Below are 25,736 nucleotides of genomic sequence, written 5' to 3' on the forward strand. Positions count from 1 at the left end.
TCAGCCATACAAACCCACTGGATGATCTTAGGCAAATCACACTCGCTCATCCTTAGAGGAGACCAAAGGCAAACCCACTTTGAATAAATCTTTTCAAGAAAACCTCATGATAGATTCATCTTAAGATTTCCATAAGTCAGGAGCAACTAGAATACAACAATATACAATATACAACAATAATACAACAATATACAACAATAACAATTAAAATACATTATCAGCTTTCCACTTTAGAAAAAACAGTAACTCGTCCATATTACATGCATATTATGTTTAGGCTACCAAAATAACAATGGCTTTAAATTAGCAAAAGTTGTTTCTTGACTTCTTGTTATGTAATAAGAACACTGGTGTTAGTGTACTGTAGTTGTGAGTGTTGGATTTGAACTCTAATATACCAGTCAGGGACCAGAAAAATAACAAAGTAGAAATTGTTGTATCCACGTGAAGCCCTTTTGAACAATATTGCACAGGGCTCCATCTGTAGGTAAGAAATTGCAGAATTTGATCCTACTTAAGCTGGTGTATAACTGATTATGGCAAGATGGGAATGTAAATAAACATTTAAGATTCCTGAATCCTCCCACTTTTGAAATGCAAATAATATCATAACTTCAGTGTATAATTGAGGATAGTGGAAATTTGTTTTCCTTCATTACAACTAGAAAGTGAACTTTTAAAACAAGATTATGTTGTTCAAGTTATGATGATGGGGGAAAATGTAGTTATACTTGCACCCTTGGATTTTCCAGTAATATTCAGTTTACTCAAAAAATGTCACATCTCTGAAAATACCTGCTTTAAAAATGAAAGAAAAAGTCAACAAGAGTATTGCAGCAACCCAGGTAATGCAACACCTTAATTGTTAACTTGGGCCCATTCTTGCTGCTAGGAGATTAGCACAGTTTACAGATTTCCAAAATTATTTACTTTTATAGAACTTTTCAGGAAGGGCCTCACTTTCCTAATCAGTTAGTGCTTTATTGGGTTTAATTATTTCATTTGGTGTCAATCCTATGCATGATTTTTAAAGTAAATACAGTCATTCTCAGTTTAAAACAGACAGGATTACATAGTTAATGTCTTGCTGATACAGTTATGCTTCATTCCTATCCAGTCAAGTACAAATATTTTTTGTAACAGAACTGTTTGCTCTTATAATGTTATCATTGGCATACTCGTACGAGAAATTTTACTTTCAGGTTGTGAGCATAGGTTTCTCCAATACATATTTAACCATTGGAAAGTGAAGCACATCATTTTAGATTCCTCAAAAAAAAAAACCCTATGTATTTCAGGATAGTACATTTCACACCCTTTCTATCTCTCTCGCTGTTTTTTTAAATGTCTCCAAATTCCGTGACCCCGGAATACGTTCAGTCTTCATTGGGCTTTTGAGGGTTTCCCAAAGGCTTTTTGTTTGTTTGTTTTTTTTTTTGTTTTTTGGGGGTTTTTTTTGCTTTCTGTAAAACATGAGGTCTGTCAACAATTCTCATGCCTCTTGTTTTTAGAGCCAATTTTTGGTTACATAACATTGAGAACTCAGGACATGAAATTGTGATTTAATAAACAGAAACCCATAAAACTGCAGTTTGAAAAGTTAGAATTCTACAATTCTACAAGAGTTGAGAGTGAGATCAGAAAACAAGATTACACGATTTTGTTAGAAATTGGACACTTGTCACTGAATATGTGATACAACAAGTAGTATTTGAATTCCATTTTTGTGGTAAATCTAATTTTGGAAGAAAGATGACATATTAAATAAACAAATAAATAAAAATGAGAAAGTACTAGGAATAAATGTCCGTAACAGCAAAATTTTATTTGGTTATTCTGTTGGAATTATGAAAAGTAGAGTTTTGTTCTATGCTTTGGGTCAGTAGCAGGTACGTGCTGTAGGATTGGTGTTAACAGCTTTCTCTACTAAGTCCAGCATCAAGCCTAGCTGACATAAACTGCTGAACTAACCATAACCTATGTTAGTGTCACGACCCAGGCTACAGAGCACCAATAACCATACGCAGAGACCAGATTCTATCTAATATCTTTATTAAGGAAATATATAAAGTTAATAAAAGCAAATGTAAAAGTTAGTCCAGAAGCAGACCTTTCAGGAAAGGTCAAAATTAGTCCAAGGAAACAATGTCCAATATGAAATATTAAGGTCCAAAGTTGTAATCCAATAACCGAAACACTCACTTTGCCAGGCAAAGTGAGGGGAGATGACAAGGTCCTTTAGTCCATGAACTTGAGCAAGGCTAGGAAATAACTTGATACTTGAAACAAGGCTTGAATCGTGGAACAAGGTAACGAGGAACAAGAACAAGGTCCGTGGAATAACTTGGTAAAATCCGTGAAACAAGGCAAGGTTTAGTCCTGGGAAACAAGGCAAGGTCCGTAGGTAAACAAAGGCTGGGAAACAGGAGCGAAGGCTGGAAACAAGGACAAGGCTTGAGCAGGAACGAGGCTTGAAACGGAGCGCGCTGTCCAGACACAACTCGCTCCGGAGGCTGACGAATTGACTCCGCAAAGTTACTCCGCGGGTAAAACACCTATATAGAGTCTAACTTTCCCGCCGAGAGCAGTTCTCTGGGAACCAGAAACGAAAGCTAATCTCTGAGACCAGATGTTTGACTCCTTAAAGATTCTCATGGAAAGCAGGCTTAATTGGCTGAATTCTTAGCAATTATTCTAGCACTCCTGCGCGAGGCCGCTTCCAAACCTCTCTGTTGTTTACAAAACTCATGGCGAGAAAACACAGGAGAAGTAGCCTCAGTGTTTGTTTGACATACTTCTGGAACATAACCCTCTTGCAGGTGCAAGGTTCCCAGATCTGGCTGGGAAGAATCTGTCTGGGAAGAATCCAGTTCTGACTGGGAAGGTAAAAAACCCAAGTTTTCTTCTTCATCAGGCATCACAATGTCATGAGCAGGACTACAAGGCCCATGGGTCATCACAGTTAGTAATGAATAACAGACCCCCATTAATTTAATTCCTCTAGTTGTGACAAATGTTTGATTTACGTTTCTTACCAAATAGTACCTCAAACACACATGCATATATAACCTAAGCAAAGGACATTGAGGCAATGAACTACCTCTTCAGACCCCTTTCCCCATGAGTTTAAAGCCGCCACCCCCAGGCTGTTTGTGCTAATTGTTTACCTCTTCATTATTTGGAATGTTAATGAACACTGCATTACAGCACAGTAATCCAGGCAAGATTTCTTTTTAGGGAAGACATTTCTGTGAATGTACAGTCCAAGCTAGTAGCTAGCAAAAGTTTGTAAGATGTAGAGTCAGCTCTCAATTTTTGCAGGAGTTAAGGGCAGGATGCTGCTGAAAGTAAGAAAACCATGAATATAGGCCCACTAGGGTTTTTTTTTTTTTTTTTTTAAAAAACAAACCCAGAGAAAATGCTATTTTAGACATATTTAGGTCCTTCCATGTGATTCTGGAGCGTGAATCATACTGGAGGATCTTAAAATGCCTAAATAATTTTTGGCCACATAATAGGGCAGCAGTGTTGATATTAATTGTAGTTTAATGTCATCTATATTATTTATATATTAACTATATTTATACCTTGCCTTTTCCCCATGGGGACTTGAGGTAGCTAACAGTCCCACACTTTAGTCAAAGTTTAAAAAGTACAAAGTTTAAAAAGTTAAACAATTAAATAGTACAGTGTTGGATCCTAAACTGTGATTAATTGCAACAACGGCCAGTTAAAACTAGTTAAATTGATTTTTAAAAGTCTTGAAGTTGATATATTTCAACACACCATAGGTAACATTGAGCACAGTTTGTCCAGTTTTGCATATTATGGCAAGTTGTGAATATTAAAAGCAGGGAAACTTTTCTACTCCCCACAGATTTACCAAAATAATGTCTGAGAGGGTGCCCAAAGTTTATTGGGACTTGTTCCTGTAACACTAAATCATACTTTAGCATCAAATATGTGCTAGGCCTTTGTGCACTTCTGTAGCTACAAACTTGCTATCTTATTTTTTTACCAGAAAATATGAATAATATGTATATTAATCTGACATCTGCTAGTTTAACTGTAATAGGTAAAAACAATGGTTGTAAAAAAAAGTTATCTGCTTTGAGTAACAGAATATCTTTAAAAAAAAACCTACAAGATACCAAAATAAATATACACACACAAACAAATTAAGTATAAACAAGAGGGAAATTGGGTAATAATAAAGAGAGGCAAATTAAAAATCTAACAAAGAAAACGGTGAAGATTAGACCCAAGGATTCAGGAACACAGGAAGAAGACAGGAGCAGAAAAGTTAAGAGACAGATGAAGGAAAGGGATTAGAACCTCACAGAAGAGTCCCGGGAAGTCAACAACAAATAAAATCAGACTTTCTCACTACTTTTACTTCTACTCTATTTTCTATTTTCATCAGCTTGGTGCACACCCTACTTTCTCGCTTTTGTCCTCCCTTCTTCCCTCCCCTACTACCCGTCCCCCCCTCAATTATCCCCTCTCTTTTTTGCTCCTCTCCTATAATCTTTCATGATTTTAAATTCTTATTGTTTATTTTATCTACTGTAAAACTTCAATAAATATTTTTTTAAAGTTATCTGCTTTAAAATGTTGCACTAGATATATTCTTACCTACCAGTAAGACAGAATTGCTGAAAGACCAGGTATATAAATGACAAGTAAACATTTTAGTGTATGCTACCTGAACTTTTTGCAAGTAGAGGCAACTATAGAAAGGAGGCATGTATCAGTCGTAGAAAGGTTTGTATAATATACAATCCTGAATTCTTGGTTTGCGTTAATTTCAAACTATAATTTGTTGGAATAAAGTTTTTTAATTGACCTCCAGATCCTGATTGGCTAGGGGACCAATAAGCTACAGGTTGACAAGGTGTAGCACTGCCAGGAAGTTTCTAGATACCATAGGTATTATCATTTGTAGGAGGAGCTGGCAGCATACACAAATGCACTTAGAACCAATATATTTGAATTTTCTCCAACTGGAACTTGTTGTCTGGCCACTTTCTTTTTCAATTCCTCCCTATCCTTTGGACTTCAGTATAAAATGAAACCTATATATTAAACATCAAAGGAAGTTTGGAAAGTGCCAGACAGTCTCCAGATGAGATCACATTTGTGTTAACGAATAGAGGCTTTCATCTCCCTATGACCCAGTTTGCTGCTGCAGAATTCTGGGAAATGTAGTTTAGGGCAGGGCCTTAGGAATTTTCAACAAGAGAAGCCCATGGTTTCCCAAAATTACATTTCTCAGAATTATGCAGGAGCAAACTAGGCGGTGGAGACATGAAAGCCTCCGTTCTGTATCGCTAATGTGATTGTCGTCCTCCATCTCTATCTTTAAAGAGAATACCCGATGTGTATTCTAATTTACATAGCACAGTACATTTAAAAATAGTTTAACATCCTTTAATCTGTTGTGCTTACCTATTTGGCTAGAAAACTATTGTTTAACTTCAACTTAATCTCTCAATTTAAGACTGATAATTTGTTTTCCATGGCTATTGCATTCAAGGAAGATGAAACCACAAGATTTGAATGCCATTTTTCATTTTTGAAAAGTAATTTCTGTTTTTTACAAGTTTTATTTCTTTCTGCTGAAAATTATATAAGACTAGTGTTCTCAGATTATAAACAGATATTGACATTTGATTTGACTAATGCAACCACCCAACCATTGCATTAATCTCCCATGCAAGCAAAATGATTATCAAGATTTTACAACGAAGATTTTTACTATATACGTAGCAATTCCTGTTATACATCCAGGCTGGGTTCAGGAAAGAAGAGGTACTGGAGATCATATTTCAAATATGTTTTGTCTAATGGAGTACTGTACACCAAATAATTTTTTGAAGAAAATCAACATGAACTTTATATAAAGCTTATCATAAAATCTTTGATTGTATTGATTCTAGATTATGATAAACAATGCATTACTGTAAAAGTAAATGGGTGTATTACAACATTTGATTCTGATTCTATGATTGTCCTAATGCTTAACTTAAATACTGGATGAAATGCCACTTTTAGAATAAACAGGGAGGTTTCAGATACCCTGTCCATTTTATGTGTATGCAGAACTCTTTCTGTTTTCAAGGAAAAAAGTATGTGTGATCCCTATTTTAAGTGCCTTGGCATAGATACATAAGAAGAAAAGAATCTTGAATTGCACATAGTTGCTATGACTGTGCTTCACTCGTTTTCTATTTGTAAATTACATAATTTCTGCCACTTCCAGAGGGGAAAGTAGCGCATCACGAATGATAGGAGCTTCTTAGTTGTAAAACAAGTTAAAATGCATAGTTAAATGTTTTCAGGAAAAAGACATCACTGACAAATGGTTTCAATAATTAATACTTCTGTTTGTCTTGAAAATGCTGAATCATTTTTGATTACAGTTTTATAGTTTTTGAAATATCATAGTCCGGTATGAGGTTTGTTTATTAAATTGTAATTTATTCTTTTAAACTTGAAAATGGGGAATAATGATTACTTCTATATTTGGTGGGATACAGTAAATGTTTTATATGAAACCCCGAGTCTCCAATTTATGATTGTAGAGTTTGAACATCAGTTTCCAAGACACATTGAGGCTTTTCAAATCTTATGGAAAGCACAGAATTAACTTAAAATGAAGTGTGGTGGCCTGGGCAGATTGTGTAAAAGGTGACTTGTCAGCACAGTGTTCCAAAAATTTGCCATTGAACAATCTGTGTGAAGTGTGGATATGAACTTGTGGCGAATCTAAATTTATTTGTGCTTTATTAAATAATTCTATCATATCTTCAATTCTATTTAGGTTTATATATGTGAGTTATCTAGCTTCTTGTCTGTAGACTATGCAGATTGCTTTATGACCAGTTCAATAAATTGATGCAATCCCAGAAAATTAAGGGCTGTTTTTTGCATATTTAAAAAAGGCACTTAATCAGATAACTAGCTAATGGGAGGTTGATGGGATGCAGCAAGTCAAAAGAGAGATTGGTGTGAAGTACTTACTTTACTTAGATGATCCCTCGTAGCTCGAGGATGATGGTCCTCCAGGTGTAGTGTCTTGGCAGTGGATGTTGTGGGGCTAGGGTGCTCAAGGGCCAGGGCTTCCCAGTTCTCGGTGTCTATGCCACAGGTTTTAAGGTTGGCTTTGAGCCCATCTTTAAATCTCTTTTCCTGTCCACCAACTTTACATTTCCTGTTCTTGAGTTGGGAGTATAGTAACTGCTTTGGGAGACGGTGATCAAGCATTCAGACAACATGGCCAGTCCAGCAGAGTTGATGGCGTAGGAGCATCACTTCAATGCTGGTGGTTTTTGCTTCTTCCAGCACACGAACATTTGTCCGCCTGTGTTCCCAAGAGATTTGCAGAATTTTTCAGACACAATGCTGATGGAATCTTTTGAGTATGACATCTCTAGACACTCCACGTTTTACAAGCATATAACAGGGTTGGGAGGACAATTACTTTATAAACAAGCAACTTGGTATCCCTACAGATGTCCCGATCCTCAAACACTCTCTGCTTCATTTGGAGAAATTCTGCACTCGTAAAACTCAGGCGGTGTTGTATTTCAGCGTCAATGTTAACTTTTGTGGAGAGGTGGCTGCCAAGATAGTGGAAATGGTCAACATTTTCTAATGGTACACTATTAAGCTGTACTCCTGGCATTGCAGAGGGATTGGCTGATGATTGCTGGAAGAGTACTTTGGTTTTCTTGATGTTCAGTGACAGGTCGAGCTTCTCGTATGCTTCTGCAAAGGTGTTTAGAGTGGCGTGTAGATCTTCTTCTGAGTGCGCACAGACTACGTTGTTATTGGCATATTGGAGTTCTATAACAGATGTTGTTGTGACCTTGGTTTTGGCCTTCCATCTGCTGAGTTTAAATTGCCATCTGTTCGGTAGATGATTTCCATTCCGGTGGGAAGTTTCCCATCAACAAGATGAAGTATCATAGTGATGAAGATGGAAAATAAGGTTGGGGCAATAACACATCCCTGTTTTGGCACCTGATTCCATCTTGAATGGAATCAGCCACTTTGGGAGCCATTGCTGTCCAAGACTGTTAACATCATGCCATTGTGGAGGAGCCGCAGGATGTTCACAAATTTGTCAGGGCACCTGATTTTTTGGAGGATGGTCCAGAGAGCACTGGAATTCACTGTGTCGAATGCCTTTTGCAAGGTCAATGAATGCCATGTACAGAGGTTGATTTTGTTCTCTGCATTTTTCTTGGAGCTGTTGTGCAGTGAAGATCATATCCACTGTTCTTCTGGAGGAATGGAAGCCATGCTAGGATTCTTGGAGGGTGTCTTCTAAGACATGTAGAATGTGGTTTGCAAGGATTCCTGCAAGGATTTTCCCAGTGGATGTTAGAAGGGAGATACCCTGATAGTTTCCACAGTCTGTTCTATCTCCTTTTTTGAAAAGGGTGATTATGGTGACATCCTTGAAGTCTTTTCTCAGTCACCCACAGTTGTTCAGTGCACCTGATGTCAAGCCATAGAAACCTAACATTCCAATCTGCTGTATGTTAACAGTAATTTTGCTGGGTATTTTGTAAATGCATTGTTGACTTTCCCCCTTAGGTTTGTTTCTCTGTTGGCTACTTTATAATTTTCTTATTTTTCTTCACCCTGGTCAAATTACTGTCTATGATTGCTTTCTATTAGTGAAAAATGAATAGGCATATCCCTGTGCAAGTTTGAAAGCAAAACTGTCATCCTCTCCCATTTGCTGCTTAGACTTCTGCAGGCAGGACCTCCTTTTGGTGTGGTGATGGAGACATCTACCTTTGACATATATTTTGATTTAGCTGTTGTAATTTTCTTTATCAAGATGTACATGGCCAGTTATCTTTTCATGATCCACATTTCTCCAGTTCCATAGGTTTTCCCATTTAATTTGTGTTCCTGGGTGGCCTAATGTGCACAGTTATGTCTCATGGAGGCATGTACCATCTGGTCTTAATGGTCTGGTCCTTTACTAAGAAAATTACATTTTTGTTATTTTATTTAGGTTCATGTACTCCTTTCTGTGGTATGGCTGGTAATGGATCAAGATCAGAATCTTTCAGTGGATTAACTATGAAATCACAGCTTCAAATCACTGGTAGGTATCTAGGACATTTATTTGTTAATTGCCTTGAGTCACTATATCAGGAGAAAGGAGGAATAAAAATAAAGCAAATAAATTAATAGGGCAAGTCTGTGGGTGCCCTCTTTTTTTACTGCAGAGGAAATTGCAAATACCCACTGTTTATTTATACTTTCATGCATTTGTAAGTACATTGAAGATCCACCAAACACTATCAGAAATGAAGCTGCCCATTTTCATGGAAGGGAAACGTCCAGTGTAGTCGCCAACATCTGAATAAAAGGACTCTTACCTCTTTCTACCTGTGTGCAAGAATTAAATTCAGTCATGCTTCTGCATTCCTATATTTTATATAATTTCAGATTTCGAAAGGAAAATAAAACATTTGTTCCTTCTCTTATTTTTAATAGTTATTTCTGCAAAATTGAAAGAAAACAAAAACAAATGGTTTGGACCCAGCCCTTATGTAGAAGTCACTGTTGATGGACAGTCTAAGAAGACAGAAAAATGCAACAATACTAATAGTCCAAAATGGAAGCAACATCTTACAGTGTAGGTTTGGAAAACTTCTTCACTTTGTTTTTACATTTCAAATAACTATAGTAATGACATAAGTCAGTGCCATAAGATAGAGATTGGAAGAAAGTAGTGTTCATAATTTGTGCATTTTCGTGCACTCATTTTCTCTTAGTGAAGTTTTGCTTTGAACTGTTGCCAAGATCTACCATTAGAAAAATCAGTTTCTTAAAGTGGTGACACCTGTTTAAACAGATTTTCCCCAATTGTATAACTCTGATCAAAATGTTTTAGAAGTTGTTTCAGGAGTTATTATGATGCAAGTGTGAAATAGCTGTATAAGCTAGGGCACATGGATAGATATTTTTGTTAGCAGTGGCAGTGCCTAACACTACACCAGTTGTGATACTAAAGTCCCTTGGTCCTTGTGAATGATTTTTGGAGGGGAAATATCAGAAGCCATTGTGTGAAGGGAAAGACCACAAGGGTGTACTGTATCTTCAGAATCAACTTTTTCATATCTCAGGGAGTGAAAAAAACTAATCATATAGATAACAGAGTTTTGGGGGGTGTATGGCAAAGGGATCTTCGGTGGGGAAGGAAGATTGAATGTAGGCCTGCGAAAATACCAGATTTCAGAAGTAGAGTCTCACTTATCCAACATAAACAGGCCATAAACGGCAGAGCGTTGGATAAGCAAAAATGTTGGATAATAAGGAGGGATTAAGGAAAAGCCTATTGAACATCAAATTACATACGTTATGATATTACAAATTGAACACCAAAACATCATGTTTTACAACAAGTCTTCCACTTGTTTCGGAGCGTGGCTGTACTTGTGTTGTTGTTGGACATATTAGCCTGCTGCACGTTGCTGCCTAGAGAAACATCTGTGGATCCAGGCAGGAGGCAAGCTCTGTTGGATAATACAGAACGTTGGATAAGCGAAGGTTGGATAAGCGAGACTCTACTGTAATAAATAATAATGTGTAGTTTGGAGAATACATGTGTTTAGGAACCATATTCCTTTTTTTTCTTTTTTTTCTAAACATTCTCAAAACTGAACACATGCCCGGCCTTCAGAGCTTCAAAGTGTCAGTCAAATGTTTTGAAATAGAGTTGTTACAGGCTATCTGGAATATTTCCAGGGTACAAAATAATAAAAATATATAGTCCAAGGTGGGATACATGTCAGCTTTGTAACCTTGAAAATGAAATATCACTCAGTATTGAAAAAAATATTTCTGAAGTGTTCTTTACTCTTTGTTTGTTTAGAATTGTCTCTCCTATCAGCAAACTAATTTTTCGTGTATGGAGTCACCAGACATTGAAATCTGATGTCTTATTGGGGAGTGCCACACTAGATATTAATGAGACACTGAAAGCAAACAATATGAAACGTGAGTATTTGCAAACAGACATCTGAAATGAAACATGATGTGGACAATTGCTTGCATGTATCCCTATTTAAAATAATCTGCTTTAAAGATCACTATACTAAGAGTTTGACATTTGACTCTTTTCTCTACATACAGATATTAAATCACTACAGAAATAGTTGTAGTATGTGCAATGTTTTCTTTGTAATTTAGCATATAAATAGTTTAGCATGTTCATTTTTAAAAAAAACTTTAATTTCATTCAAGCAAAATTATGATTATGCCCTAAAAAGAGAAGAGTTGAATTCTATCATCTACAAATGAAAACCATGTTGTACTAAACAAATTATTTACAAGATTGTTATAATGACGACAGAAATAGAAAGACCAGAAAATGTAACCAAAAATGTTACAGTGTCAATATAACAAAAAAAGAAGGACTGTAAAGTTTTTTCTTAATTTTTCTCAGTAAGGTTTTTGTTAAAGCTTTGATTATGCAACTTTTCACATAAAATACTTTATATATACACTTAGAGGCAAATTACACAAGATTGTAATATATCATTTGTTGTACAGTAATTTTTTTTAAATGCACACATTTTGTACAACAGTAGGGTGGCTTAACTCTATTCCTCAGTTTCACAATCTCATTGAAAATGTCTGTCTCCAAAAACTGCTTGTATTGGAAACTCAACTTCTGTAAGTGATATTGGGATCTTTTGTCCTGATGGAAAGAACCACCTTGGCTTTAGAGACTTTTATTGGGACCATGATAGAGAGTGGTAAGATTAAAGATACACAGTCCTATTCTGCTTTACTCATTTGAGATAGTTGTGGAAATGCTGGCAGTCCCATGCACCTTGAGGTTTTAGATAAAGAACAAGGTGACACAGGTACAATGCATTTAAGTAAAGGAGACAAATTGCTGCAATATTGCTAACTTTACTGAAGCTGGAAAAAAGGCGGAGAAACAGGAGAGCATTAAGCCATTGTACCAAGATTTCTGATATTTAAAACGGGCAGGGAAATGGGAGAGGATTCTGTGAGATATTGCTGGTTAAAATGCTATGGTTAAAATGGGAGATTCAGAAAACGAAGTTCACAAGGACTCCTTTTTTAATATTAGAATTACCAATAGCACCATAAGTAGAACACAGAACAAAAATTAATTTTTATTTTTTACTTCTTCCCTTCGCTGTGGTTGGGAAATACAGACATTTATGTGAGCAAACAAAAAATACAGTTTATATTTACTTCTGAAGATTGAAATTTGCTGATAAGCCTCATATAGCACTAAATTTCCACTGTTAATGGTTTCTCAAATAGCAACTCATCACTTTCTGTAGTGTCTGTCTAATTAATTTTAACGCCTTTGAGAAGCACAGTAATGCTTAGGGGCATGTCTTATGTATATGATCCCTACCTTTCTGTTAATATAGCGAGAAGAAAAGGGGGAAGAGATGTGGTTTAGATGGAAACCTTATTGTAAATTTGGGACAGGGGAAGAATGGTTTACTATTAGCTGTCAAATTGCATCCTAAACCAGAATAACTTGCAAGAGATTTAGACTTAGAATTGGTCCTCTTGAGACAATAGTGGGCAACAATGGAGAATATGCATCAGTATCCAATTTGGTGTATTATTAGTATTGTTTTACTTGATTAAGGTATTTAAAGCATGCTTTTTCTTACTGACTACAGTGTTCCCTCACTTATCGCTGGGGTTAGGTTCCAGGACCAGCCACAATAAGTGAAAATCCGTGAAGTAGGGACGCTATATTTATTTTAATATTTATACATTATTTTAGTTGTTATACACTATTTTAAGTCTTTATCAACCAATCGTGTGTTGATAAATCTCCCCCTCTTCCTCCTGTTGCTGCTTGGGCTCCTTTTCTCTCCCTTTGGCTTCTCCTTCCTCCCTTCCTTAGGCTGTAAATTGTAAGTTTTTTATGATTTATAATAGTCTTTTAAAGTTTATTGAAAAACCGCGAAACAGTGAATCCACGAAAAGTGAACCGCAAAGTAGTGAGGGAACACTGTATTAAGAAAAGAGTTACGCCATTTGAGGATGATATGAACAAGCATAACATACTTTTTGCTGTATTGTCAACTCTGCTGCTCTCTTGATATCATGCCCATCATACACATGTGGTACTGTCAGTGTCAAGAAGAAAGGACATTGCGATCTGAAATACATGGGAGGCATTAAAGGCTTCTGGACAATGCAGGGGAACTATATTTATTGCAAATGTAGTGATTGTTCCAGAGCTAAGGCTTAGTTGTGGGGTTGTGTTGTGATTCTCTGGAGAGTAGCTATTAACTATTTTGATGCATAGCCAAACATTTTAAAATAATATAATAACACCCATTTTGTAGGGAAAAAATTATGTATCGGCATTGAATGGGTTAAATGTATACTAGGCTGATGATACCCAGCTCTATCTATCTTGATGCCAAGGGGGCTATGGTAGTTCTGGATCACTGCCTGTGTACAATAAATGACTTAATGTAAGTGAATATACTGAGACTTAATCTAGACCAGCTGGAAGTATTGCTGGCATGTAGGAAAACCAGTTTGGGACTGGGATTGCAGCCCATTCTGGATGGAGCTGCTCTCCCTCTAAAAGATCAGGTTCACAGCTTGGAGGTGTTCTTGAACCTAGCATTGCTCCTGGAAAGCTAAGTTTCTGCAGTGGCCAGGAGCACCTTTGCCCAGGCTCAGCTGATGGGCTAGCTACACTCTTTCTTAGGGAAGGCAGATCTGGCCACAGTGATTCATTCCTTAGTTACCTCTCAAATTAGGCTACTGTTACATGCTTTATATGGGGCTTCCCTTGAAAAGTGTTTGGAAGCTGCAGCTAGTGCAAACAGGCAATAGTCTGTTGAACTAATGTCAAGCAAGCATTTTGTGGATCATATAACACCCACCTTGCAAGAATGGCACTGGCTTCCAATTTTCTTCCGACCTCAATTCAAGGTGCAGAAGTTGACTTATAAAGTCCAAATGCCTTTGGAGCCAAATATCTGAAATGCTGCCTCCCATATTTATTTATTTATTTATTTAATTAATTTATATACCGCTCTTTCCCCCAGAAATTTGAGGTCTTCAGGGAAGGTCCTATTGTACATCCCAAGACCTTGTGAAGTTAGGTTGGTGTGTACACATAACAGAGTTTTCTTTGAAGAAGCACCTCAACAATGGAACTCCCTACCCAAGCAAGTTAAGCTGGTACCATTTCTTTCAAGCTTCTGGTAGATAGTCAAAATCAGTGCTATTGCACTTGGCAGCCAGTGTTTGAAATTGCTGATTTAATTGTTTCAAAACTATATTCTATGATTGTTTTTAGACCATGTGTTGCTAAAGATTAGCCCAATGTGTTTTTTCAATGTTTTTATTTTTCAATTATTTTACTTGTTCATCACTTCAGATGCCCTTGTGGGTTCGAAAACAATACAAAAATATGTTGAATAACATTTTTAAATAAGACACACATAGGAATGAACTGTTATCTTAAAATCTTTTGTAAAATCTTTTTCCATTTTTTGCAACTGATTGGATTCCCTTTATGTTCTCGATAGTTGAAGATGTGGTTATGAACATGGTGCTTGTTGGAGACAAAGAACATAGTGATGGGATTGGAGAGCTGTCTGTTTGTTTAGATGGTATGCAAGTAGATCCTGAGCTTCTAATTAATGGAGATTCCTCAAGTATAAAAAGTAAGTAATTTTTCCCTACTACATGTTCATACTATGACTGCATTATATAAGGAGTTTCTTTACTATGAGTAAGGAAAAAATAGGTATTTTATATTCCTTGTTTTCTTTTTCTTGGTGTGTGTGTGTGTATTATAAACCATTCTTTCCCCATGACAGTTCATGATTCTCTAGTGAATAAGTAGAGGGCTTTTCCAAAATTAGTTCCTTTTAAAAAACTAGTGAATGCAACATTTTGCTCTTGAGATGTTTGAGAATATAGATTTTATAATTCTTAACCATTGAACATATTAGCTAGGGCTTGCAGAAATTGTGACCCAAAACCTCTATGCGTGACATGACATTGCCCATTATATTTTTAGGCTGTTAACGTATAACATATGGCTAATTTTAATCAGTGGAAGCAAATTTAGAATGTTCTGAGGGCCTATAATTTGTTGTGAACTTGCTCACAAGATTATTTTCCTTTGAAAAATAGAACTGGAGGGATTCTTTGAATCAACAAATATATCAGTTCCTGAAATAGTTGATAAAGGTAGTTTAAAGTTGGTTGACTTTTGTCCTTGGACATTTCATTTGAGGTACCTTCAAAGGATCTTGCTATCAAGTTCCGATTCAAGACTTGGATATATCTAAGGCTGGGGTGAGCAGAGTACACTGTCCTCCCCTGGAGCTTCTTCCTAAAATGGAGATACATTAGATGCATGAAACCATGAGTAGCACTTGCCATGGCAAACAAGATGTTTTGCAGACGTTCTCATCCTGCCTGTCACACACACATCCTTGCTTGTGTCTTCATTTTTGCCTTTCAACCTCCAACAAAAATCTTGTCTCCTTTCTATTGGATTCACATTTTTATTCAGACTTACATTTTCCACTCTATGTCTCTGAAAAGGAGAGTGAATTTAATATTGTTTGGCTAGCTAGAACAATGGACTATCTATCCATGAAGCAACTAGTTGTGGAGGGACAAATCTCCCCAGAGATGCTAGCAAATTTACATCCAGTCTAATGAAATAATTATATTTTGTCTGTCTTTTTCTCTCACAAAGATTTTGTCTGATAGCATCACTGTACTTACTAAATAATTATTTTGGAGTAGTAAATCACAATTAATTAATTTCTCTATAAATAGTAGGATTACATTTTTAATAAATAAAAAATTAAAAGATGCAGGCCCAAATAGTTTCAGGTGCCAGAATGTTTCCAAACAGATCTATTCCAAAGCTTTGTAATTTGCTGCAGAGACCTTCCTTTTACCAATAGAAAGCTATTTTAAATACCCAATTTATATCTTTGTTTGAGACCATTGTTTAAAGTTCTATCCTTAGGGAAATTATCCCCCTTGTGGATAAGAGCTTTCATCTCTAAACCATTTTTGGGTGTTTTTAGCTTCTCTGATTCCATAGGTGAGGGAGAAAGGGCGGGATATAAAACAAAGGTAAATAAGTAAATAAATAATAGCACCACTGAGACTTTTTTCACACGTTGTGGGCCTTCAAGATGCCTGTTGACTTATCATGACTTTTAATTTTATACAATTGTTTTGGGCAAGAAATATCCAGGGGTGGTGTTGCCATTTCCTTCCTCTTAGACACAGCCTACAGCACCTGGTATTTGTCTCAACTAAGTACTAACCAGGGATAAGTCTGCCACCTCCTGAAATCAATGAATTCTGCCATTTCATTAGCAGAAATTTATCCCTGGAGTCTGCCCTGAAACTCTGGGCCTCTTCTCTCTCCCCCCCCCCCCCCCAAATTCCCTAATAGTGTGACTTCATTTGCTGTTTTTCCAGTAAAGAACCTTAACAAGCTTTATTTTTGTCAACTTTTTCTTTGGACCTAAGACCCTCAAAAATTACATTCTAGAATAAATAGTAATGTTTCTGAAAAGGAGGCAATTCTCCTTGATTCATTGTATCTTTTTAAATTTATATTTACCATTGAACTTTCTGTAATAGTTTCCTGAGTTTGTTTTCTTTTGTCTTTCTTAGAATCACAGAATCATTTATTTTGCCTATTCTACATTTTATTTCAACATTCACTTAATATTTATATAATTGAAGGATTTATGTATCACTTTTCAGGTATTCCACCTTCCATAGTATAGTCAATCCTCCACATTTGCTGTGGTTAGAGTTGTAGGATCCCCATAGAATCATAGAATCGTAGAGTTGGAAGAGACCTCACGGGCCATCCAGTCCAACCCCCATAAAAATGATAAAACAATAAGAAGCATATTTTTTAACCTGAGAGAATACTTCTCTGAAAATGATGTCATAATAAGTGGTAGAATAGTTTTATTTTGACTGAAAAACTAAGAAAATATGTGCTAGGTGAGCTTCTTCTATAGATTGATTCCACCATTGAAAAGGCTCACTCTCTTGTTGTCACTAGTACATATTAACCATGTATGAATACAAGAGTTCTGTAGGTATGAGAGATGTCCTTTTGGATTAGTGATCATTACATGAAGTTCTAGCAAATCACCACCATCCTGCCCCGTTTGCCTATTGACACTTTCTTTCTTAGAAACTCTCCAGGTTTGTAGACCAGCGCTGGTCCAAAGGCCACTACTTTAAGTAGCACTGTTTTAAAACCAGGCCCCAAGTTTTTCAGGATATTAAGATGTTAAATTAACTTAAAGGATAGATTATAAAGACTTTGCATTCTGTGGGGAAAGGTTGGAGGCAGAGTTGATATAGAATGCCTGAATTTTCCATGTCTCGCAGTAGTTAAAAGATGTGATTATTAACAAATATTTAAGAATATCTTCATTGGCTGTGGTTCTTTAGAAGACTACATGTGTAAAATAACACCTTATTTTTATTGAAGGTCCTACACAGAACGACGGCTCCAGAGTAAAAAATGAAGCAAGGTAAGAATATTTTACTGTAGCTGTATGTGAATTATAGATGATAGTTAGAGCAATAATCAGTGAATGCCATAGAGGTTTGTGTTTTGTATTGGTGTCTGCCTAGAAGTGGCCTAAGTTCTAAATGTTTTAGTACAAGAAAAGATGTCTAGCTTTTTGAAATATTGAATGGGTTCTCCTTTTTTAAGAAAGTGAATGAAATACTCAATTTGTTTTGAGTTCCCTTAAAAATAAGTACAGTAGTGTCTCACTTATCCAACACTTGCTTATCCAATGTTCTGGATTATCCAACGCATTTTTGTAGTCAATGTTTTCAATATATCATGATATTTTGGTGCTAAATTCGTAGATACAGTAATTACTACATACAGCATTACTGTGTATTGAACTACTTTTTTCTGTCAAATTTGTTGTATAACATAATGTTTTGGTGCTTAATTTGTAAAATCATAACTTAATTTAATGTTTAATAGGCTTTTCCTTAATCTCTCCTTATTATCCAATATATTCACTTATCCAACGTTCTGCTGGCCCGTTTACGTTGGATAAGCGAGACTCTACTGTAATGTTGAACAAGTGCAAGTGCATGATATATAGAGTCTTTAATAATACTCCTGTTTTATTCTACATTTTTGCTGTTTTGCTGAGGGCACAGATGAATCCTTCCTGCTTCTATTCAAATTTAATTGAACCTACTCCCTCATGTGGCATTGTTGTAGCAATCCTCCAGAATGGCTTCTGCTCTTAATATCCGGCAGAAGCCACATGCTGTAACTGAGTTCCTGATTTGTGAGGATGAGACAGTGGGGAACATCCACAAGAAATCAAAGAAGGTGTATGGAGATGACACTGTTGATCGCAGGAGTGTTAGTCGCTTGGGCATGCCAAGTTATCTGGTGAAAAAGGGCATGCCAGTATTTAGAATGCTCTCCTAAGCCGCAGATCACACACAGCACAAACAACTGACAATGTTGAGCGCGTGATAGGCTGATAGACACATAAACATTAAAGAACTGTCACTCCAAGTGGACATTGGAGAAGCAAGTATGTGCAGAATACTGAAACGGTTTTAGTTGAAGAAAGTCTGTGCAAGGTGGGTTCCAAGAAAGTGAACAGAGGCACACAAGGAAACCCGAAGATCCATATGCAGCAAACTCTTGACCCAATATAAGAATGGTGGAAACAAATTTCTTTTAAGAATCATGATGGTAGGTGAAACATGGTTACACCATTTTGAACCAGGGATGAAGAGACAATCAGTGGAGTGACATCATGTAAATTCTGCCATGAAAAGGAAATTCAGAGAAACTCAAAGCTGCACCTTCAGCAGAAAACTGTCTTCTGGGATTCGAAAGGAGTTCTACTAGTGGACATCATAGCTAAAGGCTCCACTATTAATTTGGAAACTCTTAAGAAACTTAAAGCTCACCGTAAAGTTCATTTTCTTTACTTGCCATGTCATGGCTCTTGACTTTAGGGAGTGGTTACTTTCAGAAAAAAGGCTTCAGAAAATAATAGTGAACTTTTCTTCTGCAATATACTACTTTGAACAGAGTGTGAGGGCTGATCACAGTTCGTCCGACTGTTGTTCTGCAACACAAAAGAGTTAGTTTATTACCATTACATTAATCATTATTTACAGCATGTGCGTGAATGTTGAAATATAACACACACAAGTAAAATTTTATACGTCGTGTTTGTCCACACCAGCAGAAACAAAATGTTTTGCTTTTGCACGACAAAGTCTGGCAGCATGTCAGTTTGATTGAAAAACTTGGATTGGCACAGTTGCCACACCCACTTTACAGCCTTGGTCTGGAACCATCAGACTACCACCTATTTGGCAAAGTGAAGCAAGTTTTGAAGATGATGATTTCTTTGTGACAGTTGCTAAATAGTGGTTCAGATGAGCCAATCCAGACTTTTACTGTGCAGGCATACAGGCCCTAGTTCCAAAGTGGCATAAGGTTGTTGAAAGGGATGGGATTATGTAGAAAAGTAAAGCATGTCTCAATGTACTATATAAATAGCAAAGATGTAGAATAAAATCTGAATTTGTTAAAAAATTGTGTGCATTACTTTTAAAGCAACACTCGTATATAATGTCCTAAAACTGCAGAACTTTTGGCATCAGTTAATCCCCCCTCTGTTTTAAACATTACATATTTAAAATTCCGCTTTTCTTCCAAAAAGGGACACATAGTATTTTTATTCGCTCATGGTTATTGGTTATTATCAGTCACTATCCTGCCAGAATTATTAACATCTCTTATTGTTCTTTAAATCTCCACACTGGATTCCTGTATACTCCAGACACCTGCATAACCCTCTTGTGTAGGGTTCACCTCCTCAATGTTTCCTTTATTGTATCACAATACATTTATTCCTGTAATTGTTTTTCATCCAGCTCTACCACCTGCATCTGTCCAAAAGACTTCTGCTACTGAAAACAACTCTTCAAATGCTCCCATGCTTTCCTTTAAACTTTGAACTACCTCTCAGAACATCTGAGTAGAACTCTCTCTTACTTTCTTGATATCCCTCTATTTCTATTAAGTCTTGGGAGCACCTATAGCCTCCAAAGCTTAATGTCACTAAACTAAGACACGAATAACTAAAATAATTGCATGTTCTTGCCTCTTTCGTCCACCTAAAACTCCTCAATAAGCCAACGCCTTTATTCTAATTTCTGTTGAGACATACGCAAAACCACTGCACTTTTTTGTTTATATTTATACTTATATCAGTCGTGACACATTATATGATAGGATTCAGCATGTGGAAAGAAATAATGAGAGTAGCTTTACAGTACCTATCTTTTCCTTTGGAACCACAATTGTTCATACAGTACTTGTGATATCCTCCAGGGTATTACGTGAAATCTAGTGTCTTTTTAGGAAGAGTATTTCCTGAATATAACTCAGAAGTAGAACCTTAATAAATGTCATTGTGGAGAAAAGAATAAAGTACATTAACTTCCCATTATGCTCAAGAAAAATATCTCAGGGTGCTGAGGAGCAGAACGGATTATTTTCTATATAGTAATATGGAATAGGTTGCCCAGCCATTACATTTGCCACTGTTTGTTTGTGCAAACCAAATTACTGTTGTAAATTTTAGTAGCAATGCAGAAAACCAGTTTCACAGGTCTGTCTGTGTTTTGTCCACCTCTCCTTTTTCACTAAATAAGTGGATGGGGACAAAGTTTAGAGAGATAGACGAGTGAAGGGTAGGAATGGGATGTTGAGAAGGAGGAAAGAGGTGCCCTATTTTCCAGTTTAGACTAAAATCTGAACTGAGGATGAATTGTGTGATTGTGTTCCCTGATCAAGAGCTTCTTAGAGCATTCTTAAGAGCTATAGGGAACACACATTTTTGTAATTTCCTTGTTCATAGTCATAAAGATAGTTCTGAATCTATAGAAGTCTGGAAAAAATGCAGAATTTGTTGATAAACTTGTTATTTAGATAATTTGTCACTTAAAAATAGGATTTAGAAAAAGTTTTAATGTTGAGTTGTATCTTTCAAATCTCCATAGTAATTTTCTCTGCTTTCCCATAAAGGAATAACATAAATGTTCCTGAGAATAGTGAAGCTTCTGAGTCCAATGAAAGCAGGGTGCCGAATGGCAGTGATTCTCCACTAATTGCCAATGGAGGATTTAGGCCTCCTAGACCTCCCAGACCCTCTCGACCTCCTCCACCCACTCCACGCAGACCCTCTGCCCCATCTGGTAGGTACACCAGCGTGAATGGTTGGCTTTAAGGTTCTATTTACTATTATTAAAAATAAAGCTTGCCTACTGTACTGTTCTGTTAAAATTATTATATTTAAAATCTTGCTCAGTTTTCAAGCATTACTTTTGATAACATCCGTTTTTCTTTTTAAAAAATTACTATGGCTGAAATTGTAATAAACACATTTTAGGATTAATGAAGTAAAATATCTCTGTTTAACATTCCAACAAAATAATTCTCAAATTGCTGGAAGACAAAACGTATATAATAAAACTATATGAGATTAATAGAGTTTTTTTATAGAATGCATCTTGTCCCGCACTTAAATTTTGGACATTTTCCTATACAGTACATAAAATATTTATGTTTCAAACACTGAAGTTACAGTCTCTAAAGTGTTCTCTTCAGAGGCCTCTGACTTTCTGTGCTCAAGAGAATGAAGGGATGCCAGCAGAAGGAATTCCATTTATAATTTCTTGATCATCGGAAGATTCCTGAGTTGTAATTGGGAATATTGAATATTGAGAACGTCTAACTTAAAAACTTGAAAATCAGCAATTGATTTTCATTTTTCCAATTAGCATTTAAAATTAATTTGGGCAGTACTATATAAATGTTGCCCAAAGAGCTATTTTTCATTAACTACTTTTGCTTATTGGTTTGGTAGTGTAATTGTGTACCGAACAGATAATTTGACTGTTCATGTCTTCAGAGTTTACAGTTTTGAAATTAGAACTGAATTTAACATTGATTATTTATTCCCTGCAGCATGTGTCAACAGTGCTTCTTCCACAGAATCCGAAGGAACTGGTGCAGAACAAGTTCCAGCTGCAAAAAATTCAACATCAGAACCAAGCACTGATGGAGCAACAGCAGGAACAGTTGTCCCTGCAACAGCACCTTTGACAACACCCCCAGTTTCAAGACAAGTTCAGCCAGTCACTCCAGTTTCACAGCCACATCATGCAGTGAGTCAAGGTCCTCTTCCACCTGGGTAAGAGTTTGAAATTTTTCTATTTCATATTCTCTGTACAGTTATAAGCCATCTGTTTTCTCTAAAGCACCATTCTTTCTTGCACAATTTCCAAACATCCTGAGATATCCAAGGTGTTATAAAAGGAGTAAAAATAAACTTGCTCTGGCTATGTGGGAATTGTTAAGCTTCTAGAAAGTTAAATTTAAGCATAATGATTAATTAATGAATAAAGGAGGACTTGGAGAAGACATCAAGAGTGAAATGTGAGAATGATATGGGTTTTTAATAATATCTTAAAGGAGAGCTAAGAGGTAAATATTGAAAGGGGAAGATTTCTCATCATAAGTGGTGATGAGAGAAAAGCCACTTTTCTCAGAGAGAAAAGCAACAAATGTTGCTCTGTGTGGAGTTCTCCTTTTGAGAATTTCAATCAAGTCGTACTCTGTTCCATGCCATATTCTTGTGCAATACTCTTATATTATTTCTTCCTTCACACAGAAAGTTAGCATTCTGTGGCTGTTAACATGCTTATTTCTTATTGGGTTGTTAGATGTGGGGTGGAGAGAGAGAGAGAGAGAGGCAGAGAGAAAGACACAGAGATAAATATGAAGCAAGTTCAAAAAATCTCTAAAGAACAGCAGAACAAGCTTAAACGTAATGCTTGAGTGAAGAGGAGTAAAGAGAAGCATACAGAATGTTAATGTGATTAAAGTGCCAAGGGAGAAAAACCTAGCAGACCACTTGGAACTAAAAGTACCAAGATGAATGTATTTGAGCAGGTACTGTACACAAAGGTGAATTAATTTGAGCAATGATATGAATTACTTGTGTTTTTTCCCCAGTTGGGAACAGAGAGTGGATCAGCATGGTCGAGTATATTATGTAGATCATGTAGAGAAAAGAACAACATGGGATAGGCCAGAGCCTCTTCCTCCAGGGTGAGTCAACAATTTCTCTTGCTTTGCGACAAATCTCTAGGATGTCAATCCACATTCAGCATCTTTACATATGGATTAGAGCTATAAATAATGCACACCCTGTTAGATAAATAATAGCTTGGTTATTGGAAAGTGACATCTGATTTGATATCTTAATGTATGCATAGTGCACCTTGACTAACAGTAGTTCGAGTTGACTGTCATATTATAGCTGACCAGCTGTTGCACAAATTGCAGTGATCACACATTCTCAGACGTGAATAGAAGGAACTGTAAGCATAAATGTGGCATATTTCTACTGTACTGCTGTTACTGCATGTCCTGAAGCAGTACAGTACAAAGACATTGGGTAGATACCATATTGGTATATTAAACTGACATTTTTTCATAGAATCATAGAGTTGGAAGAGTCCAACACCATGCAGGACCACACAATCAGAGCACCCCCTTATATTTTCCCCTCACCTCCTCTCCAGAAAAGACTGGCCATTATTGTATTGTGCTTGAAAAAAATTCCAAAAGAAATAGTTGACTTTAAGGTTTGCTACCTTAGACTAGAATACCCTAGTGCAAAACTGTTACTTCTGGGTCTGACAAACTGGCATTCCAGATGTTGCTAACTACAACTCCCACTATCTTATTGTCTGTGCTGGTGTTGGATTAGTGGAAGCTGTAGTCTGTCAACTTCTATAGGACTGCATGTTTTCCATTCCTGCTTTAATCAGTGGATAAAAACCTTGGAAACTAAATAGTAGAATGATGTAGAGATGCCTTTTCCTCACTCCTCCAGAAAAATAGGAATTATTGTGCTTGGCAGAATTATCCTTTGTGCTAAACACTCTTTCCTGTTCTTCCCCTCCTTATCTGATCGTGAGATATTTTGAGTTCAGTGCATATATTTGAGTTTTTTGTCTGTGTTGTTTAGTTGGGAGCGCCGAGTTGACAACATGGGGCGGATTTATTATGTTGACCATTTCACCCGAACAACAACCTGGCAGCGGCCAACTTTGGAATCTGTCCGAAACTATGAACAATGGCAACTTCAGCGCAGCCAACTTCAAGGAGCTATGCAACAGTTCAACCAGAGATTCATATATGGGGTGAGAAAAATGACAGCTGGGTTGAAATTATAATGCAACAGCTATAACTGCAAACTACCAGTTACTACAAATTAATTTCACAGAATTGTCTCTATATTTGCCCTATAATTCATTAAAAGAACATATTAATATTCAAAAAATGATACAAATAGATAAAATCTAAATAAACCAATGTACTTATTGGTTCATTTATATTTTTTGATATTTTCCATATGTTTCAATTAAAATAATTTTTAATTTATAAAGTAAAGTGACCAGTATCTTAAAATAACTTTAGTTAGATACAACCCTATATGTTTTCAGAAATCTCTTCTAGAGTAATATGTGTCAAACATTTCAGTCTGTACCATTTTATTCTGCAGCTTACAAGTAGACCGTTCTCCTTATTGAATTAATACAAGCCAAATTCAGCTACTCTGATCATTATCAAGATTTATTCAAGAATTAAAGGAAAAGGCTCACTTAAACTAAGTTTGATTGGTGTTTTTTAGTTTTGCAGTACTTGAACCTTATTCTTATGTTTTAGGCTTGGTTCTACAGTATAAACTCTTTTTAATCTGTCATGTGATGTTGCATCTAACCCAAAGGAAGAACAGTTTATCTTCCCACATTGAAATGTTTTCAACAGTTTGAAATTTTGTCTGCTAAGTTATCTTGAATTTTATTAATAGATGGTGATTAAATTACTGAGGGGAGAATAAAATGGATACAATTGTTTTCTTTTCCTCTAGCAAAAATCAGTTCACCGGAAGTACAGTAGGACGGATAAACCCTCCTACACTTTCAAGATTTTCTCTTTTCCATGTTGCTTTATAGTTCTGATGTTGTTTAGTAGTGAATATTTTTAAACAACATAACCCTGTTAACTTAGTATTTTCTATGATTTAATTTTCTAAAAAAGAACATTTGTTAAGAAGGATTGCAACTATAACATGCATGATTTTTGTACATGTATCATATAGTGTAATGCAGTGTGTCTTCTTGTGATTACAGAATCAAGACTTCACACAGAGCAAAGAGTTTGATCCCCTTGGTCCCCTGCCACATGGATGGGGTAAGAGCTGGTCTATTACCTTGGGCTAAATTATTTTTATTACCGTAATTAAATTATGGTCCAGTAAAACCTTAGGCTAAATTATTTACCATACATTTAATAAAAAATCTGGTTTCATTCACTTTAGAAATTTGATAAAATGAGTAGAATTTAGATGAGATTCGGGAGAATTTGATTTAGCATGTAGCTGTCTAGCCACACAGAGAATCTTAAATCTCTTATGTATAGAAAGGATCAGTATAGCATGTCTTAGAAAAATCAAGAAGGCATAAGGAAAGATGTGTATATGACCAGGCCATGTGGCTGTTTGCAAATAAGTGTTTGCAGAAGGAAT

At 36.2% G+C, this 25,736-nt stretch overlaps 1 protein-coding gene across 3 annotated transcripts in view; it reads left to right on the top strand.

The window, feature by feature from the left end:
* itch (itchy E3 ubiquitin protein ligase) overlaps positions 1-25,736 on the top strand; it is a 62,684-nt gene that overhangs the window by 25,207 nt on the left and 11,741 nt on the right. The window contains exons 2-11 of one of the 3 annotated variants that reach the window (XM_008110004.3): positions 9,035-9,127; positions 9,523-9,664; positions 10,904-11,028; positions 14,589-14,726; positions 17,558-17,600; positions 21,161-21,330; positions 22,103-22,328; positions 23,153-23,248; positions 24,174-24,348; positions 25,342-25,402. In XM_008110004.3, the coding sequence (XP_008108211.2) occupies positions 9,058-9,127; positions 9,523-9,664; positions 10,904-11,028; positions 14,589-14,726; positions 17,558-17,600; positions 21,161-21,330; positions 22,103-22,328; positions 23,153-23,248; positions 24,174-24,348; positions 25,342-25,402 (1,246 nt within the window). In that variant the 5' untranslated portion in view covers positions 9,035-9,057. Of the gene's footprint in view, positions 1-9,034; positions 9,128-9,522; positions 9,665-10,903; positions 11,029-14,588; positions 14,727-17,557; positions 17,601-21,160; positions 21,331-22,102; positions 22,329-23,152; positions 23,249-24,173; positions 24,349-25,341; positions 25,403-25,736 lie in introns of those variants that run through there. The other 2 variants (XM_008110005.3, XM_008110006.2) reach the window with 2 other exon arrangements.

The sequence above is a fragment of the Anolis carolinensis genome, chromosome 4 (assembly GCF_035594765.1).
Source record: "Anolis carolinensis isolate JA03-04 chromosome 4, rAnoCar3.1.pri, whole genome shotgun sequence".
In the NCBI taxonomy this organism is placed as follows: Eukaryota; Metazoa; Chordata; class Lepidosauria; order Squamata; family Dactyloidae; genus Anolis; species Anolis carolinensis.